At 47.4% G+C, this 22,031-nt stretch overlaps 1 protein-coding gene across 1 annotated transcript in view; it reads left to right on the plus strand.

The window, feature by feature from the left end:
• Positions 1-274: 274 nt before the first annotated feature.
• Positions 275-22,031, plus strand: part of syt6a (synaptotagmin VIa) — a 54,654-nt gene continuing 32,897 nt past the window's right edge. The window contains exon 1 of the mRNA XM_056273471.1: positions 275-431. Coding sequence (XP_056129446.1) covers positions 275-431 — 157 coding nt within the window. The remainder of the gene's footprint in view (positions 432-22,031) is intronic.

Genomic DNA, 22,031 nt, shown 5'->3' on the forward strand with positions numbered 1-22,031 from the left:
CAGCTTTTCACCCACATTCATATTTTCCACCGGCTTGCTACACATACATATCTCAAATGCATGCTGAGGCACTCACACACGCACGCACGCACACGCACGCACACACTCACGCAGACACTATCGCACACATACCCTTGAGAGACTCAAGAACAGGAAGAAAGAGCGGAGGACGGAGACAAGTTGCATTTAGCTTCCCTGCGCGAGGCTGCCGCTTGCGTGGGTGCGTCCGTCCCCTTGGATGAGCACACACACGACTGAGGATGCAGCTGGGAGCATGAGTCCTGACCGAGAGGAGTATGACATGGTCTGTCAGAAAGCCGTGACCCTCATCGTTGACCTCTGTCTGCACAACAGTCCACTGCTGGATGAGGACACCTGTCAGGATTTCCTGTTCCTGTTGTCCAGCCAGAGCTCTGACCAGAAGGATCCAGGTAAGGGCGACTTTTTGACTCACGGGCGGTGCGGGAGTGATCACACGAGCTTTGGCTTTCCAGTGCGGTCGCTCGGCGGTACTTATTGCTTTAGAGTTGATCTCTGCCACGGCACGACACTGTTTTGCAGATACACTGGGAAGCTATCCTTAAGGGAGATTCCTGCTTTCTGCTTTTCTCTTTTTATTTTTTTATTTTCTTTTTATTTCTTTATTTTTTTTGGCGGGGGGGTTGTTATGAATAAGACCGTTCCAGTTCTACCCACATCGAAATGAGAACTTCTCTGTGTCCCCCGTGTTGCTTACGACATAATGGTTACTCAGGCGGTGTTCAGAGTGAGCTTTCTAAGCCACGAATGCACGCTTAATGAGTTTTTGGGACCCCAAGGCAGGGAGTAATAGGTATGGAATAAAAACCTCACATCGACTCTCGAGTTTGCTCCACACAGCCAAGGTCCCGTCTCATTAATAGATAAGCCTTAAGGCTGAGTAATGCCAGCTGATGCTGTCCTGACCACTCACCCTTAATGTGAGAGCAACAGATGAGGATGGCACAGACAGACCTGGGAAATTCATGTTTTGATGCATTGTGAAAGACTATTTTACCCCTCCCCCAAAAAAATGTGTTTGCATATATTACCCCAACAAAGTTTCATTCCACTCCACTCCTGCGGATCCTTGTCTTATTCATGAGGAATCGATCTACAGATCAGATCTGCTGCTTGGCATTTGTAGAAATCTTCATGCTTCTCTCCACATTTGGAAGCAGTTATCCCCAACTTTCAATTCATTTCAGTGAGGTGGCTTTGCACAAGTTCTAAACATTTATTTTTTCCTGGGCTTTTTGTTCTGTGAGTTGCAGCTTTGGGGGCGAGTTTCTCCCGTGGACAAAATGTTGGTCACGCAATCGTAGGAATGTCATGTATGAATTATGATTCAAGGCTGAGCTTCCATTAAGCTGGATATAGACTGAATTATTAACACCGAATGGTGTTTGGATCTTGTCTATCAAGGATTCAGAAAGGCTTCGATGCAGAGAGCAGAAGTCTTCCTGGTAAGGGTTTGAAATCTGTGTTTGGTTTCCATCCCCAAGAGCGCCGCAACTTCCCTACATGTCAATTTCTGCTCCAGTTGAGGTCCGTCAGTTTCTAGGAAAAAAATAAATAAATAAATAAATCAATGTGCATTTTAGTCTCAACTAGCAAGACCCTAGGGAGACATTTGAAAAGCCATAACAAAACAGCTTTTTTTTTTATTATTCCAGGACACATCAACTCACAATGATTTATCCCTTTTGCTCATCACATGCCCACATCTGCACAGACAGAAACAACTGACATTTCGATTATTCATCTACACAAGATGTTTTTGTGTGTGTGTGTGTGTGTGTGGATATTTTCTTAATTCAGTCTTAAGCATGGGGGCGGTGGTGGCTTGGGTCTGTACGTGTTTTGTTGACGTGATTATAGTCACCGGATTAGTTCCGTGCCCAGTTTTGACACAACTGGCAAACATGCAGGTACCAAGAAAGTGCCATTTGAGGCTAGTTTTTTGGTTTTGCTTTGTTTTTCCCCAAAGATGGGTCCCCCGTCCATGGCACATGTCACACCATTCCTGACCAAATTCGCTGTCATTTCACATCACCCTCAACGATGAAATTGAACGTACATCACAGTGCCACTGGCATTCGCTACTGAGCTGTAGGGACATTAAATGCCATTGCATGTTATCTAGCCATCACTGTGAATCACTTCTGCCACATGGAGGCTAAACACAAGCTGGTTCTCGTAATGTGGGGTGAGGGGGTGGGATATGGGGGATGGGGGAACTGTCTCCTTGTATGTATTTTCTACGCCACATGGTATGGGTCCTGCAAGAGTACAAACGGGGGGTGCTGCAAACAGCATGCTCCGCCGACTGAGCCACGCAACGGGGCGTCTTACAGAGCGCCCTCTTAATGAGAGGAAATGACAGGGGTGTTATATTTTCGATGTGTCCGTCAACCAGCCCCTCTGTGCACACATGTCTCCAGCACTTGTTTGTCCTGCAAAGTGCTGCGTGTGCACTCTCACCGAACTCTCGGGGTCTCTGTGATCCACAGAGCTCCATAAAGGAATACACCATTATGGTGAAATGGCCGCGTTATCTCTGTCTTTATCTAAATCATCATTTCAGTACCGATGTTGCCCCGAGACACTTTTTTTTCTTCCAGTTTTGATTATATTTTTGATGTTATGTTCCCGGTTTAATCACCACTCTCGGAAAACAGAGTAGTGTGAAAACAAACTGTTTTCGTTTGCTTATTAAGGTAATCCCCCCCCCCTCCGTGACAATGCAGAGCTGCTCCCTGGGCTTGTGAATAAACAGAGCTGCTGTATCTGAAGCTACTTACCGAAGTGGGAGACCTCACTGAACCCCTCGCTGCTGGCTGCTCCTGAACCCCAACCCTCCACCGCCCCACCCTCACCCCAACCCCTCACCCCAACACCCCCCACCTCACATTTGAAATCAGTCAGTATAAAATAAGAATAAACTTCTTTACATGGTTGCAATAAAATACCCTTCATCCTCACTGGGCACTTGAATTTCAAGACGCTTAGATGGATTCCAGCGAAGGCCCTTGGTGTCAACGTGTGGGAAGTACCTGCTCTTTGTGTGAAATGGAACTAAAGGATTTCTGCAGCGATAAATTAGATTTTAGATCACCGTCGTACGCCATACCGAGAGGACATTTCCCACTGATCAACTGCCTGCTGGACATATTAATATAGTCAGCCCCCGAGTGTGGATAGTATAGTGCAGGTTGGAGGACAAGCCAGGGTAGCCAACAGAGTGGGAAGATGCTCCTCCCCGCCTCAACATACACTCACACACACTCACACACAAGCATGCACACACACACATACACACAGACCCTCGCACTCATTTTAAGTACCATTCTCATTACGAGCTGCAGCTTCAGGTGTGTGGGCTTAAATGAACAAGGCTTGTTTTGATCACATTATTTTTCACACGGCCGTCTCATCCTGAGGTTTATTAAGCAAGATATTAGGCTGGCGGAGGATATTAGCATCACCAGATCATTCATTTCGTTCCCACCGGTCTGCCTCTCTGTCCCTGGTATTTTCAGGGATGGTGCATTGCAGGTTGAATCCAAAACAGCGAAAACAAGAACATCAAATTAAACTGCACAGTAGAGATTAGAACCCCAGCAGAACCACTACGCCTTTCAATAATTCATGTCTGCACTCTACTGTCTCTGTCTTTTATAGATATAACATTTCACTGCAGACCACGAACAACAGCAAACAGTGCTAGCAGGCAGTCCAAGCCTGCAAGACAAAACGGGGATGGGATGTCTTGGCATTAATTGTCATGGATAGACTGCGAGCAACTCTTCGAGGATCCATAACGCTATTGCTGGTGATCATGAGAATGATAAAACAACAGCCATTAAAAAAAAGTTTATTTTTATGGTATCCGCTCCGGCCAAGTGCACAAGGAATTCATAGCAAACTGCACTGCAGAGGTGAGAGTAGAGAATCCAACCTGATTGTAGACATCCCCGCTCATTTGCCTTTAATCCCTACTTGAGACTTCAGCACATGCTGGAGAGCATAAGGTCACCCCGGTTTAAGGGTGCATGGATGAAATCGGGGGGGAGGGGTTAAAATCAAAACACGTGACGATTCAGGGCAGAGTCAACGAGGCGGGTAAGGAGGGGGAGAGAGATGTTGGGCGGTCAAGTGGAACACATTTTTCATTAAAATCATTGAGCTAAAGACAGAAGTCAAAGGGCCTCCTGAATACCGATCACATCCTCTGTGGGCGGTGTGTGAACGGCATTAAGAATTGAGGTGCCTTCCTTCTTCCCTCCATCTCTCGGGGGAGAGCGCTGCAGTTTTCCTCCCCAACAATTTAACGTTGAAGTTCAAAAAGCAGCTGGGAGGTCCCTGAAGATGCTGATATCCTGGCGCACCATCTCCTCAGATGAACAACAGAGGGCTGCTTTCACAAACCCTCAGCGACGTGTGGAAGTTGAATGCTATTCTGTTGTATCTCCATGCATTATTGAAAAAAACACGTGTTTCTCGACGCTAAGGTGCAGGCAGCCCCACGGTAGGCTACACTGCAAAAATGTGCACCGTTCTGCTTAAAACCAAATTGATCAGGCTAGGAAATAGATTAAGGTTATGCATGGCCAATGGGTTAAGGGAAGAATAATGGGGAAAAAAAACCTGCTGTGTCTTCTATGGGGCAGGCGCACTGGGCCGGGTCACTCCTGGGCTGTTGAGCAGTAACATTGGCTTATTGATTTAAGAATCAAGCCCCGGGCAAGTGCCGTGGTGGGATACTTAGAAGATAGGTGGAGACACAACAAAGTAATAAAGCCCCCCCCCCTTTATCCCGATAGAGTGCCAATTGGATATGAATTGCAGGTTGCAATATTTCATTGTAGTGAACTCAGGATATTGTGGAGAAACTCTGAAATGTAATGCAAACACAAGAGAACGGTTAATAGCTTTTTTTTGGGGTTTCTTTTTTTCTGTAATGCAGCTCAGTGAACTCATGTCTAAGAGGCTCTAATTGTCGATTTGGCTCGTGTAGCTGTTGTGCAGCACATCGTGCTGAAAGCTTCAGGGCCTCTGGGGCTGCCACGCCTGCCACGCTCACAGGCTCGATGGTGTAGAAACACCTAGCAGCAGACACGAGTCCGTACAGCTCGCCATGCAAATTAATGTGCAGTATTAAAGGGGTACGGCGCTGTGTAAATGACCATGGAGCTTGTCGCTGCTATGTTGAACGGTGTTGCAATGTTGGTATTTATTCTGGACGGTGGAAATGACAGAGCTCCTCCAGATGAAGACTCAAATCTGCTTATTCCACCGCAGTATCCAGACCGAGTTGTCACATCCCAATGGGCTTCATACGACTGCAGTATTATCAGTACCAAGCCAGAAAATACAAACTCAGACAATCTTCACGTGCACGGTCGTAATCTTCTGTTCCATCTCTCACAATTCTCCACGGAGCTTTACATCGGGTTGTGAAGCTTCATAGTAGGCACTTCAAATTTTCTCCCTTGTTTTTGGCTTTTTTTTATAGCTATGGTCGACAGAGCAGAATGTTCACAAATACAGAGTGATATGTGTTACTGGAAATCTGTTTTGTTGTTTTTAATACTGGGACTACTTGGGTTTCATAATAAAATCAGTTGGGAAAAATGGAAAATCAAATAATAGGGAAATAAAAAAAATTGGAAAATAAAAAAAATTGGAAAATTGGAAAATCAAAATGATCAAATTTAAATACTAGGATAGACCAAGACCAATTACCCCACTCTTCCGAGTCGCCCTGGTCGCTGCTCCACCCCCCCCCCTTCCGACCCGGGGAGGGCTGCAGACTACCCCATGCCTCCTCCGATCCGGGGGGCTGCAGACTACCCCATGCCTCCTCCGATACATGTGGAGTCACCAGCCGCTTCTTTTCACCTGACAGTGAGGAGTTTCGCCAGGGAGAAGTAGCGCGTGGGAAGATCACACTATTCCCCCCTCCCCCAGTTCCCCCTCCCACTCTCAACAGACGCCCCGACCGACCAGAGGAGGCGCTAGTGCAGCGACCAGGACACATACCAACATCCGGCTTCCCACCCGTAGACTCGGCCAATTGTGTCTGTAGGGACACCCGACCAAGCCGGAGGTAACACGGGGACTCGAACCGGCGATCTCCGTGTTGGCAGGCAACGGAATAGACCCGCTACACTATCCGGACGCCAGTGACATGCTATTTTTATGATCCGATGAGGTTTAAATACAATAACTAAAAATATGATCCCTGTTAACCGTACACGGTTAACTGTTAAACTGATGGCCGTGAAGACACGTGGGTGAAGATGGTTTAAGTTGCACCAGCATTTAAAGAATCCCGACATCAGCCACTTCCAGTGTGGGCATAACGTTAATCTTCCGTTGCAGAGTAACCGGATTTTCGTTTGGCTCACACACAAATCCAGGATAGAGAAAAACTGTGTCACCTTGTGGACTACATCAGCGCCATCATCACGAACTGTGTGCGAGGTGTTATATTCGCCTGCTGTGGGTGGAGGAGGAGAGCGAGATACTGTTGTCTACCGTGACGTAAGACCTGCAGGCTGCAAGTATGACAGGATAACGAGGAGGAGGTTTACTATATGAACACTTCATTCACTAATTGGATGGAGATGTTGCATCCGTGAAGGACCGCATTAGTTTCCAAATACCACTGCTTAAGGGGGAAAACCAAGGGTATAATCAATATCCTGCACTGTGCTGCTTTCCTGTTTTTTTGTTTTATAGAATGAATCTGTTACCACGTGCGCTTCTGTGGCTGCCTCGCGTTATGCTGAGTGAGCGCGAGCATCGTGTTCCTCTCCATTTGCATCGCTGTGCAAGTTAAGGCAGAAAGCCCCAAATTGTACTCCGTTCTCTTCATTTAAAAACACGATGCACCGATATGAAGGTCGTACAGCGCTGACCTTTTTTTTGGTATGCAGACATTTCCGGGGTTTGGGGTGGCAGACAGAGAACATGCGGTGCCGTAGGCCCTCCATCCGTCCAAACTGTATTATTCCAATTTCCAGGATTCTCTGCTGCCTCCCATATTTCGTGTTTTCACTTATATGGCCATTATCAACCCCCGGAGGAAACATGACCCAAAGAAAAACAACCGGGGAGATGGGAGGAGGGGGAGGAGGGGGGGTAAAATCAAATAACAACCTCATAACAAAAGACTAGAAGGCAATGTTACAATGAAAAGTGTTTGTATGTGTGTGTGTGTGTGCACGATTTCTTGCGTATGTGCGTTTGCATATGTGTGTTTGCTTGTTTGTGTGTGCCTTTGCATCTCTCGTGCGCATACTCATTCATACACATACGTGTGTGTTGTTTTTTTTTCATGCACTTGAAGACAAACAAGACTTCCAAACCAATGGGAGGATCATGTTTCATTAACGCATAATGCATGATTTGATTTTTCTCCCCTTCATTGCACACCATGGTGGGGGGAGGGGGGGAAGAGGGGCAATTTGACGTTTGTTGTGACATTTCATCCCCTGATTGTATTAGAGCCCTCTGCAAAACAGCCACCGCCTGTCCCGGTGTGATGTTACCTAAACTGACAAGAATTGATGGAAATGACCTTACAGCTTGTCCACCGGCAGAACGGCGCTCCGTGGGCGCACTGCGCCACATCCCACATGTGGAAATCCAGCCAATCTCGGATGCGTATTCATCACACGCGCCCAGTCAATAATACAAAACTTACACAAGTTGGGCACGAGATCACGAGCGCGTGCAGATTTCGAGTCGCATGCTGACACGTGCTGCAAAAAAAAAAGATGCTCTTCAGCATATCACACATTTTCCACAGGGACGGTTTACCTGGGATGCGGCAGCGCCTCCTGTAGCGTTTAATAAGGACCAATGAATGTGTGGACATGCAGCCCGACACCGGCCGGGTAGTTGTAATCACCTGGCACACACTCCAGGCGCGATGCTCCATTATTCAGCAATGATATATTCATTCATACTGCATAGTTCTCTCATCTGCATGCAATAACAAAGCTAGCGAGATAGACCGCATTGTGTGTGGCGTTATTCTGCAATGATTCATTCATATGGGAGATGCAATCTCAGGGATAGCAAAAGTAAACATGCGATGTTTACAATTATTAGTTTACAGCAACATTTATGCACAACACTTATTTGACGATCTTCCTGACTGTGGTACACCTTGTCTCCCGGGCTGACCTTAGCCTGCCAAGCCAAAGAGCTGACGGGCATCATTGCTTTGGAGAATTACAGAAGAGCTGTCACAGTGTGGACCCTTCTGAAATGTCCCCAACCATCTCGTAGCAACACTGCTAAGTTAGTTTGGGTTGAATGCATTCGCTGTGTCATGATTGTGAATTTGCTATGTAAACCAATTTGTTACTTCCTGTTGTATGTATGCAACATTTCTTTCCTTTCTTTTCTTTACTTTTCTTTTCTCTTTTAAGTTTTCCGCCTTTTCCCCAATTGTACTTGGTCAATTACCCCACTCTTCCGAGCCGTCCAGGTCGCTGCTCCACCCCCTCTGTCGATCCAAGGTGGGCTGCAGACTACCACATGCCTCCTCCGATACATGTGGAGTCGCCAGCCGCTTCTTTTCACCTGACAGTGAGGAGTTTCACCAGGGGGACGTAGCGCGTGAGAGAATCACGATACCCCCCCCTGAACAGATACACCGACCGACCGACCGACCGACCAAAGGAGACCAGGACACATACCCACATCCGGCTTCCCACCCGCAGACAAGGCCAATTGTGTCTTTAGGGACGCCCGACCAGGCCGGAGTTAACACGGGGATTCGAACCGGCGATCCCCGTGTTGGTAGGCAATGGAATAGACTGCTAGTCTACGCGGACGCCCCGTATGCAACATTCCTAATTGAGATATCATTGTTCTCTGTTTCAGTATAGGACATTTTTGATTCCAGCCTTCGGCAAGCGCTTGTTTTGTAAATGTATTATTACTTGCCAGGGTTATCATCATTTTAGGAACACTAATCATATTCTGCTACATATTAATTATGCATATCTGTTTATACTGGGGTTGTAATGTTTAAAGGTACTAAGCATAAATTGGCTCCCCATTACAACAGTGCCTTGAAACGTACGGGGATAAAATTGAGCCACTATAATTTACCAAGTGTCAGGAGTCACCCGAGGGGAAAATGTGTGTAGGTAAATAGGGTTTACAGCTGGTAATTCATCCTTAGGTGGATGAAAAATTCATTTTTGACAAGTTAATCCTTAACCAAGCGTGTAATTAAGAATTGAACCGAGCCGGGTGTACTTCTCATACCTGTGACATGACAATGAAGCAATGAACTGTGTCATCTGCACCATGACCACTCTCCCTGGCTGCTGATGACACCTCAGTATTTGGGGAAGGCATAAGACAGTACTAAACTTGAGGCGTCCGGGTAGTGTAGCGGTCTATTCCGTTGCCTACCAACACGGGGATCGCCGGTTCGAATCCCCGTGTTACCTCCTGCTTGGTCGGGCGTCCCTACAGACACAATTGGCCGTGTCTGCGGGTGGGAAGCCGGATGTGTGTATGTGTCCTGGTCGCTGCACTAGCGTCTCCTCTGGTTGGTCGGGGTGCCTGTTCAGGGGGGAGGGGGAACTGGGGGGGGGGAATAGTGTGATCCTCCCACGCGCTACGTCCCGCTGGTGAAACTCCTCATTGTCAAGTGTAAAGAAGCGGCTGGCGACTCCACATGTATCATCGGAGGAGGCATGTGGTAGTCTGCAGCCCTCCCCGGATCGGCAGAGGGGGTGGAGCAGCGACCGGGATGACTCGAAAGAGTGGGGTAATTGTCCCGGTACAACTAAGGTGAAATGGGGAGGAAAAAATCCCCCCCCCCAAAAAGGGGGGCATTACTAAACTTTCCCACAAAAACCTAATTTCTTCCGTTTTGGCTAGCTAGACCGGCTAAACAACACTGTCTTCGTCCAAAGGAGTTGAATCAAGTGCAACTGGACTTATATATCAAGTCCAGTTGCACTTGATTCAACTCCTTTGGATAACCATGACCTGAATGAATGAGAACATTCACAGACAACACTGTCTTCAAGTTTTGTGTGTTTGTCGAGGCAAACAACGCATGCTAACCTTTTCAACTGCACGGACGATGGAGGGCAAATCGACGGGTTCCTCTCAGGAATGATCTTTTTTGTTGATATGAAATTTATTCAGGGTGCACAGGATTTGCAATGTCATTTCCAATTACACGATGATGGCTTTCTTCGGCCATCATAATGGTTCCACTGATTGAAACCCATTTCAAGTATACTCCTCACCCGGTTTCCCTCAAAGTCCACCGCATTACCAACGATACCCCTCAGAAGAGTAGGAACCTCAACAACAACAGGCTCTACATGCTAATGAATATATCTACTGCTTTACTCTACAATGATAAGAGACCCCGCAGGTATTCAGGCTCGGATTTAGCCGAGGCTGAAGTGGGAAGGGGTTAGTCTTGGAGAGCTGCCCTGCATACTGAGCGTGGAGGAGCAGGTCATTGTAAGAGCACAGGGATGGGAGCATTTTGCTCACACGCCCAGATAATAAAAAAAGCCCTGCGATATCCAGCAGCTTCTGACCGCCCAGTGATCAGAAACTAATACAGCCCTCTGTGGCTTGGCAGGAGATGTACAGGATCGGGGCAAGTACAAAGACTAGTATTGTCAATCAGCACCCCACCCTCCTCCCTCCCTTCCCTCATTTAGACTTCATTGGTCAGCAATCACCCAAATTATTCCCCTTAGGTTTAAAATCTCTCTTCAGCGGTGCAGTTGCTGTGCAATACTTCACAGCCGTCTTCTATGGAGGCAAAACACACACAGGGCGCTTAGACGAGCACACTGTGTGCTGTTAGTTGGACACGCCGCCTTTAGTTGCGCTGGCATGATCAAAAGGAAGCGCGTTAGCGAGGCAACACCGATCCCTTTGTCTTCTCCTTCGCGCTTAAAATAGAGCAGTGCGAAGAGCGATGAGTAAGGTCACTGTCAGCTTCTGCGGCAGCGCCACGGCAGTCACTGGGCACGTCACGTTCAATCACCCGAGTTCAAACCTGCGTTCGTAGATTCCCTCCGCTCCCGCGGCTTTGTGGGTTTCCCCGGTGACCCGGAGAGAGCAGAGACAGCTCGCGGCGCATCCCTCTGTTTACTCATGCTACGTCTAGCATTGTCTCATGGTAATTGGGCGCAATTGTTTCTGCCCCGGGGGAACCGATGAAAGCAGACATATGAACACTAGCTTTAACTCTTATTGATTAGCCTCTCGTGTAGACTCACATTAAACGAGTGTGTGGGGAAACGGATAAGTAGCTACAGAGATAAAGGACGAGATGACTACAGACTTCAGCCATTTCTGTTACCTTTCTTTCTTTTTTTTTGGTAAAATATATGTTTTACTCCATGAACTTTCTCCTATTGTGTCTTTTACCCCCTCAACTCCGGCCTCCCTCATCCTCGAGCCCATCCTTATTTAAGTATATGTCCTCTGCCTCTCCTCTCCTCCTCTAACCAGGCCGGCATACTGTTCTGAGTCCGCCCTGTCAACGTGCAGGGAGATTTTCCAGGGGCTCTATACATTTCTCCGCTAGTGTCTCGGAATACCTGAGTGGGGTTTTTGATTTGTATTTGTATTCTGGAGGGCTCCATCCCCGAAGAATGCACTCCTCCACCCCGAGCTCAGTTTCCCTTTGAACTCTGCCTCAGACTCTGTGCCGGGCCTGCAGGGCCCGGGTGGATCCACCAGGGCTGTTGATGGCGAGGAGGCCAGCAAGCTGTTAGGAAGATGAATGGTGCTCGGCGTAACCACGTTTGAAGTGCCGGAGCGTTTCTCGCAGCTTATGCATGTTTTCGAGCCATGAAGTACCCTTTCAGTTCACTTGTGGCCTGGGACCGCATCGTGTGCACACAGAAATTAATATCTCACCAAGGTGTGTCTCGCACAGAATGATTCTAAGTTCAAATAACAAAATAAAATATCGTACTCTCGTTTTAGATACCATAAGACAGTCCGTGACGTGTGTCGTGATAGGCTCTGAGCCATGCTTACAGGCCCGGTTCTATTACGTTGTCATAATACGCTCGCTGCATAGCGGCGTTTGTTTGGCAGTCCCCACACCAGTCGGTCCGCTGTTTTCGGCTACGTCACAAGAGATGGAGCGAGCGATCCGTTGGTGCAGCTCTTCCCTCAGTGCAGAGCCTTCTTTCTTCAAGTTACGCACGTTTAATTGGATTTTGATTGTTAAAATCAAATCAGCGCCGGAAACAAAAAAGAATCAATGATTTTTTTTTATTTTTTGGAGTTTCACAGCGAAAAGAGAAGAAGTTAAGGGGTATGTTGTTGGACGACGATGATGAAATTCCTGTTGGTCCAGTTGTGGTGCACAGACAAAATGGCTGCTGATGCATATTTTACTGCAGTTCATCTCTGTCACCAGTAAGCAATGTCATTACCACGAATTTGTCACTTAATCCGCCGCAGGTTGGCCATAAACATCTGTGTGCGCATAGCAAATACACCTACTGTAGATCAGGGATCTTGGGGTCCTTGCAAGGCTCATGAATCAAGTACGGGCCAACAAATTGCGTTTTCAGGTCGGACTCTCAGAACATTGCAGGAGTATTTCACAGTAATGCATTATGTATTAGCTAACGGCAAAGGACCCTTTCCTCTGAGGGGGATTTTTGCCTTTTACGACCTCCGTTTCAGGACCCTCAATTTAAATACTTGCCAGCTAGCTAGGTCATATCGAATATCTGCAGTTCCTCAAAACCATAATTTCCCCCTTAAATTTGTCTGTATTATCACACATCCAATTGATTTCAAGCTTCCCTCACTCCGGAGAGAAAAGCCCCCTCTGCAGACCAGACGCTACCCTACAATGGATAGTGAAGACTGGGTCTCCCCCCCCCCCAGTCTTGCCCATCCACCACTCACTTCACCCCACCCCACCCTAACCCTTCTCCCTCTCCTTCCCTCTCTCTTCCTCTGTATTGGAGATTATAGTGATTGTGCTGCAATATTGCATGTGGCTGGTCAGAGCTGCAGACTTGAGGCGCGATTCCTCCCCAGTTTATTAAATCAGCGCTGTGCGGCTCCCCAAGCAACGTGTGGACGCACATGTGTTGTTCTGTGACACAGAACATAGCGAACCGCTGTGCGCGTGTAACTCATCAAAACAGACTCCCCTTTAATCCCGTTGATGCGTCCGCCTAATCTCATTCCATCCAGAAATGAAACAACTCTTGGATGTGTTATCTGGACATCTATTCAATGAGCAGCTTTGATATTCATGAGGGTACTCTTGTTAATATTCATGTGCCGAAACGTATTCATGTCCCCCCCCCCTTTTTTTTTCTTCTTCTTGCTGCATAGCCTGTGTTTTTATTTATCTAAGAAATTTGTCCTATGTGGATTCTCGCCGTGCTTCTCTTTTTCCCCTCCTTCGCCACATGTCTCAAGAGTGGTTTCGCGGGAGAAGTTGAAGTGGTTGGCGCGTGATTTCATAATAGGGTTGAAGTGAAATACGATTGGTTTAAATGCGACTGTTCTCTGGACCGAGAGAGAGAGAGAGAGACCTGCCCCCAGACATTTGCAGTACTGTATCCCGCTGACTCGCTTTGCTATAACACTGCCATAGAAACGGGGCTCCTGATCGCAGTGGAAGCTCATTCTGCTCAGGAGCCTGCAAGGGAGAGGAGCATCGAGAGAGCGAGAGCGAGAGAGAGAGAGAGAGAGAGAGAGAGAGAGAGAGAGAGAGAGAGAGAGAGAGAGAGAGAGAGAGAGAGAGAGAGAGAGAGAGAGAGAGAGAGAGAGAGAGAGAGAGAGAGAGAGAGAGAGAGAGAGGGGGGGGGGATCAAAAGCAGAAAGTGAGAGTCACTGTCATCGGTGAGTACACAGCTTTCCCAGAAGATTGTAGATTGTACCTGTTCTTAAAATTGGATGCTTTGGGAATCTTTCTATTTTTTATTTCTTTTTTTCTTGATGATTGATTTCACCAGCTTGATTTCACAGCCGGCGAGGGGGTGTGAAACAGGTTGCAGGTTGTCAGTTTGTTGGGGGGGATGTGAGAGAGTGAGAGCGAGAGAGAGAGAGAGAGAGAGAGAGAGAGAGAGAGAGAGAGAGAGAGAGAGAGAGAGAGAGAGAGAGAGAGAGAGAGAGAGAGAGAGAGAGAGAGAGAGAGTGAGTGAGTGAGACCTAGCGTAGTAGCGCATGGTGCTTTGCTCTCGGATGCAGGGATAGATGCAGAGCCATGTTGGCTTTTTGATTCTCATTTGATTACAAAACGTTATCGCATCGAAATGTTGGCTGTTGACCAAAAATGCCTTTGGACAACAGCCTGACATCAGGGTATACATTGAAATTACATATTTACTTTTGATGACAGAGGATAGATAGCATAGTGTCAACTAGTGTGCCTCTCCTTCCTAATAATCTAGTTGACTGTATCATACTCTGTCTTTATAATTAATGAAGCACCATGTTAATATTTGATTAGAGTCTGCAGCTGCACTTTTTGCCTCCATCTCATCGCACCCCCTTGTCTGCCTCTCATTTCTGTCTCAGCCATGGTGAGATTGGCAAGCTAGTGACACATCCTTTATAGTCTTTTCCAATTATTGAACAATGGCGTCAATGCCTTGTGTTGTCTGCTCAGCTGGTATGTTGGAGGTGAGGAGACATGCTTAGCGGGATAGCCTGGAATGGTGATTCAGGTCACATATGGGTGTGTGTGTGTGTGTGTGTGTGTGTGTGTGTCTGTGTGTGTGTGTATGTGTGTGTGTGTGTGTGCCTGCACATGATTATGTCACTCCCCCCCCCCGCCCGTCTGTTTTAGTATCATTTGTCTTTCTTCCTGGTTTTGATCAACACGCATTAAACCAACATGACACTTTGATGAAGGGCCAGTTCTTTGGGGCTAATAGGGGGAGAGCCAGACCAAGGATGCCCTGTCAGCATGAGGAATCAGCATGGCTCTGATCATTGACTACCACGTTGTCAGCTATGATTTAAGGTGGAAGACATATGCCGCTAATCTGAGATGAGAAGTGAAGAGTCTTGGCTCAAGACAAATAGCTGCATAAACGGAAGACATCCGCTGCCGAAGCCGTTTGAGAATATTATGTTGCTTTGCGTCAGGTTAAGCCTGTCTGCATGCCGGCGTGTACCTGTGTGGTTCACTTGAATCTTGTGCATCCTTTCACCTGTTCCTACAGTGTGATTATGTTCAGTCTGTCACTCTGCTCACTGGCAGCAGCAGCCATGGGGGACCACTGAACTGAACAAATCCAGTCAGCCTTATCAGTTTTCTGCTGGCTCCCGCCACAACTGAACCCTGGTGGCCTGTGCTGGCAGGCGGTGCATTTTATTGTGTGTGTGTGTGTGTGTGTGTGTGTGTGTGTGTGTGTGTGTGTGTGTGTGTGTGGGAACACATGCAGACAACTGTGTGGATGTGTGCGAGAGCTGTTTGTTAATGTGTGCAGTTGAATATGAATATGGTGTGGTGCGCACGGTGTGTAAGATTGTTTGTGGATGTGCAAATTGGTTTGTGTGAGTAAGGGCTTGCATGTAACAGAGCATGCATATGTGTGTGTGTGTGTGTGTGTGTGCGTGTGTGCGTGTGTTTCGTCTGCAGTGCTGACATGATTGTGTCTGATATGGGTGGCCGTAGGGGTCCGTTACTTTCCTTGTGAGAGGATTTAGGGATTCTGTCATCTCTGCTTTTTTTCCCCCTTCCCTGTCTTTTATGATGTCTTGTTAAAATGTCACTCTCTAAGGGCAGACTGTAAAATGTTCCTGTGAGGAAGGAGGCTCGGCGTGTGGACGGTAAAACACAATGGCAAAATAAACCTTATAAAGTGCACAGCTGAGGTGGCAAAGCTGCAGGATAGGTGAGATACTGCTGAGTGCTGACGACTTCTTCCAGCCACTATCTGTTTCAGTACAATAAACAAAAAAAAAAACGACTCAGTTTCGACAGCCGTGTGGCTTGGATCAATACGCTGGCCACTCGTGAGGGGAAAATAATGTTGCTGTTGTAAACAGGGGTGTTCGCTGTGCAGACAATGATTGCACTTGTTCGGGCAAAGCGTGAGAAAAAAAGATGTCAGCGAGGCAGGAGTACAACCTGGTGTTTAGGGTGGGGGCAAAAATGCACCTTGTACAGCCCAGGAGGATTTAAAAGGGAGAAAATTCGTTTGGCTGATGCACCATACAGCAGCTGTTACGGAAAGCAGTCTCGCCTTTGGCCTACCATGATATAACAGCAATTCAGCAAGTAATGTTTTAATTATTTATTCTTAACCCACCCTATTCTTTCTGTAATTGTTTGAATTACCATACTATTAGAGCAATTTGCTCAAGTTGACCGTGTGAGTAAACAGTTTTTGGGGTTTTTTTTTCCACACAAGTTCATCCCAAAAAGTTAATAATGTGGTGTGTGCAGTGGAGATTGCATCCTGGAATGGTTTACATAAAGAAACTGGAGCTATATTATGAAAGGACGGTTTGCCATTGTCCCGGTACTGAAAATAGAAAGTTCTGTGTTTAAATAATTTACTTGTTGCTCCTTTGTAAGTCCAGTGCAGTACTCAGCTGCCGAACAGATCTCATGCCATCTCAGGAGGTTTCATATTTTAATGACAACACATCCTCACGGCGCTATCTTACACCATAGCAAACATGCATGCTGCATCTGCACTGCACCATCAATGACGATTGATCGATATCCTATGGATTGAGCTGTTCCCTTAAATGATGGGGAGTCCTGATGTGTGATCAGGACTCCCCATCATGGAGATGACACTGGGCTGGAGCCATTTTTTTTCTCACTTGGTATCCATTATAACACAGGGCGAGGCTGCATGCTTCTGAGCATGTGGGTACTTTCTGGCATGCCTTGGCGGCGTCAAGAGAACCAGAGTGATGATGCATTATCTCCTTGTGTTGACTTTAAGCTTGTCGCCATCATTCAGAGCTCGAGGCCGAAGATCAGATCAAATCAAGGTCCAAGCCTCACACGAACTGATGAGGCGGTGCTTTTTGAGTGGTCGCCAGGGTGCCGTCCTTTCATAAGGCCATGAAAGGACTTTAAGCGTACATTAATCTTCTGATGATGAGAGTTTGATGAATAGGGGGAAAAAATGGGAGGCTCTATCAGGACAAAGATCGCAAAGGTGAATTATTATCATTATTATCATTAGTATTAGTGTTGCTTTTGAAATAGATATGTATTCCATCACTTACAGTATGCATTAATGAAACAACCTCTAATTAAATATCCTTTTGTGGGCGTCCGGGTGGCGTGGTGGTCTATACCGTTGTCTATCAACGCGGGATCGCCAGTTCGAATCCCGTGTTACCTTCGGCTTGGTCGGGCATCCTTGCAGACACAACTGGCCGTGTCTGCGCGTGGGAAGCCGGATGTGGGTATGTGTCCTGGTCGCTGCACTTAAGCCTCCTCTGGTCGGTCAGGGCGCCTGTTTGGGGGGGGGGGGTAGTGTGATCCTCCCATGTGCTACGTCCCCCCCTGGTGAAACTCTTCACTGTCAGATGAAAAGAAGCGGCTGGCGACTCCACATCTCTACATGTATCGGGGGAGGGAGGCATGTGGTAGTCTGCAGCCCACCTTCGATCGGCAGAGGGGGTGGAGCAGTGACCAGGATGGCTCGTAAAAGTGGGGTAATTGGCCAAGTACAATTAGGGAGAAAAAGGGGGGGATATATACGTGTATATATATCCTTTTGCCTGTCAGCACAAGGTCAACAAAAAAGCAAACATGAATTAATAGGCTGCTAAGAGCGTGGCAAAGAATATTACCTTTTCAATTATGTTTCTCCCTCCTACTTTCCTAAACCTAATAAGAAGCAATTAGAACTGTTGTGTCTTCCCACCCCCTCCACAGTCACTTATAGCTCCACTTCACACATGATGGGGAAGCTGCTCATAATAATCCATGATTCATTATGAGCAATGCCATTTTCTAGGACAATGAAACATTTTGAGCAAAGTTTTCCCAGTGCAACGGCTGGGGCTGAGATCCCTTTTTTTCCCTCTTCTTCTATGATGGGTAAAGCACATCCATTTCAAATCCCTGGTGATGGAAATTACTGAGATGGAAAATGAGCTTAATTTATTTGTGCAGCATTGTCAGAATGTGACATGACTTTTTTTGCCATTAATACCTCTTGAAACTAAAACCTGTATATCGTGGCACGCAGGAGGTGTGTGCGAAACTGACAAAAAGTTCTCCATCCTTGTACCATCATAAATTGCCAACTGGGACTACTTCATAACATCCTACATGTCATCCACCTCTTCTGCTGGCGTTAGGAAAGCTCCTATACTACACAGGCTCGATTTCAATTCCGGCCTATTTATTGGATTCATAATTCTCATTTCCCCAGATGTCATATAAAACAAATCAGATTGCTCCATATTCAATGTAATATGTGTCGTTCTGCATGAGGTAATTTGATTGTTTGACTTAGGCTGCTGCTGATGATTTGGGTTAGCAATGAGCTGACTCAAGGTCGGGAGCTGGAAGGACCAGAATCATGGCTAACGACTTCTGTTTATGATGGCTATACAGATAAAGCACAAGATGAAATGTTTTAAGACTGATAAAAAATGATGACATCTAGCATGGTTTTTCCAGGCCCGGCAGAAGGTAGAGTAATCATGACACAGGCAATGTAGACTGATACACTATCGTGGAAGAAGAAGAAGAAGAAGAAGAAGAAGAAGAAGAAGAAGAAGAAGAAGAAGAAAAAGAAGAAGAAGAAGAAGAAGAGGAGGAGGAGGAAGGAGAAGAAAAAGAAGAAGAGGAGGAGGAAGAAGAAGAAGAAGAGGAAGAGGAAGAGGGGGAAGAGGAAGAAAAGGAGAAGTACTACTACTTTATCGATCCCCGTGGGGAAACTGATCCTCTGCGTATGACCCACCCTATACACACACACACTGAGCAGTGGGCAGCTGCAGTGCAGCACCCGGGGACCAACTCCAGTTCTTTATTATCGCCTTGGGCAGGGGCACAGACAGGAGTATTAACCCTAGCACACGTCTTTGATGGTAAATGGTGGTAGCCTCTTAAAACTGTTTAAAACCAGTACAGATTTTTTATTTACTCTTTCTAAATGTGTGAATAATTGCTTAAATACAGCCGAATCATGCTTTGCAAATGATGCCGATGCAGTCTAAGTTTGCCCGTGCAGTATGAATACAGAGATGAGCTATGACAAGATAGTAGCATCAACAAAACAGGATGGGACATACAGCAGGTCAGCACGCAGTAGCCAAGTCCTCAGGTAAAAGTCAAGAGACGAAAAAAGACAGGATACTATGAAAGGACAGCGAATGCTGACTTAACCCTGTTTGGTCCAGACATCATTACTGGGCTTTGAACACAAGAAAAGCTGTGCATCCAACCAGTAGCTACTGTTGGCAAGCGGTTAAAGACAAATCCATGTGTGTTGCTTAACTCAGGTTGGAAATAAGGGTGTAACGATCCATCGAGCTGGACTGAGATATCGATTCAGTGATCAACTATCCAGTATCATCGATGCAAAGTGAAACCATTGATCCACATGTGGATTTTTTTTTAAGCTCGGCATCTCTAAACCACTGAGCAGGCAGACAGAACCTTATAAATCCAAGGTGATGAAGCGTAGATGTGCATGGTTTATCTTCATAATTGAAAGGTCATCAAGGGCTCTTGAAAAAACACTTACACTTAAACATGAAAAATGAGGCACAGGAAGTCTCTTTTTATCCTTTTCATTAACTAGAATAGCATGTCTTTCAGAGCTCAGTAATAAAATTGTCAAATCATATTTTAGTTGCTTTTGGGAGTTGATTGTGTTGAATGGGCATGTGACGTCATCTCATAACGATCGCTGGCCCATGAATTGAATCGAATCGAAATCATATTGTGGTAGACTTCTTGATATCAGCAAATATTGCGTTGTTCTCCAAAGAATCAACATAATATCGTGTCGTGGTGAAACTTGTGATTTACACCCCTAGTTGGACATTTTGCTATTTGATCGCCATCACTTCAGCATAAATGAAAACAGCATTTCCTTCTTTTATTTTGCTGTATCTGTGCTAAAAAGGGGTTAAATTTTCACAGAGGATATTTCTACATTTGAGCACGCTGCCTTGCACAGCTGAAATAGCATTAACCTAAATCACTGAGACTGACACCCCTCTGACTTCACTGCTCTGTCTCCACGCATAACTCACCATTTTTATGTTTGATTTTCATACCATCACTTTCACGTTCATGTATCATGTACAACATGGACAGTAAAATTTCAATGTACTGTGCATAAGATGGATTGTGAAATCCAAAGTTGTGTTTGTGACTATGATTTCACCACCAGGAGCACTGCACTGTTTCATATGAGAAGTTACTTCACTTTATTATCCTTTAATAGGAAACTTATTGTTAGGGTTTGTGGAAGACCCCAAGCGCACGGCACCAGACAGAGATGGGGTTAGCCGAAAAATGGCGTACTTTATTCCTTACGCGTACAAATAGTTAAACATCGGAAGGCAATGAGCGACAAGGAAAAAACGGAAAGTCCAAGGGGGGAAAAAACTCGCGGGTAATCCAAAGGGGAACACGGCAGGATACTTCCACGGGGAAACTTTGCAAGGGAAAAACATGAACCAAGGGCTGGGATGAGTTCGTAGAGAAAAGGACCGTGGGAGGAGAGTAGCCGCTACTGCGGGTGCGGGGAGGTTACAACACGAACTGACAACGGGCACGTGGGAGGCCACCAAACTTAAGCCCAGCCCTGATGACTAAGCCCGGCCCTGACGAGCCGATTGGCTGCCGGCGCGGGGTGGGCGGGCCATGGCGCGGGGTGAGCGAGCCATAACAGTACCCCCCCCCCTCCACGGGAGCCACCAGGCGACTTGCCCGGCTTGTCGGGATGGGAATGATGGAACTCAGTGAGCAGCCCAGGGTCCAGGATGAGCTGGCGGGAGACCCAGCTACGTTCCTCCGGACCGTAGCCCTCCCAGTCCACCAAATACTGGAACCCCCGTCCTCGGCGCCGGACGTCCAGCAGCCGGCGGACCTTCCACTGGGGGTGCCCATCCACGATCTCAGGGGGAGGCGGAGCCGGGGCCGGAGGCATCAGAGGACTGTGGGAGACAGGCTTAACCGGAGACACATGAAACACGGGATGGGTCTTCAAGGAAGCCGGAAGCTTAAGACTCACCGCCGCGGGGCTGAGAACCTTCCTGATCTCAAAGGGCCCAACAAACCGGGGGTTCAGCTTCCTCGCGGTGGACTGAAGCGGGAGATCCTTCGAGGACAGCCACACCCTTTGGCCTGGTTGGTACGTAGGTGCTGGGGACCGGCTTCGGTTGGCTCCCCAACTGGCGCCCTCAGCTGCCTGGAGCAGAGCAGCTCTGGTCACCTCCCAGACGCGAAGACACCGGTTCAGATGGGCCTGCACGGAGGGAACCGCCACTTCCGACTCCTGCACAGCAAAGAGAGGCGGCTGGTAGCCCAGGGACACCTCAAAAGGTGAGAGGCCGGTGGCAGAGCTGACCAGGGAGTTGATGGCAAACTCGACCCAGGGGAGGAACCGGCTCCAGGAGCTGGGCTTCTTGGCGGCCACGCACCGGAGGGCAGACTCCACGCTCTGGTTCATCCTCTCTGTCTGTCCGTTAGTCTGTGGGTGATAGCCAGAGGAGAGACTAACCGAGGCACCCAACCCCTTACAAAAGGCCCGCCATACCTGGGAGACGAACTGGGGCCCTCGGTCCGAGATGACGTCCAGGGGAAGGCCGTGGAGACGGAACACGTGGCTCGTCAGGAGGTCCGCTGTCTCAGAAGCCGATGAGAGTCTGGGGAGGGCCACCAGGTGCACTCCCTTACTGAAGTGGTCCACCACTGTCAGGATCACAGTGTTACCCTGGGAGGGAGGCAGTTCGGAGACAAAATCCAATGCCACATCGGACCAGGGCCAGCTTGGAGTTGGGAGGGGCTG

The sequence above is a fragment of the Lampris incognitus genome, chromosome 2 (genome assembly GCF_029633865.1).
Source record: "Lampris incognitus isolate fLamInc1 chromosome 2, fLamInc1.hap2, whole genome shotgun sequence".
NCBI lineage: Eukaryota > Metazoa > Chordata > Actinopteri > Lampriformes > Lampridae > Lampris > Lampris incognitus.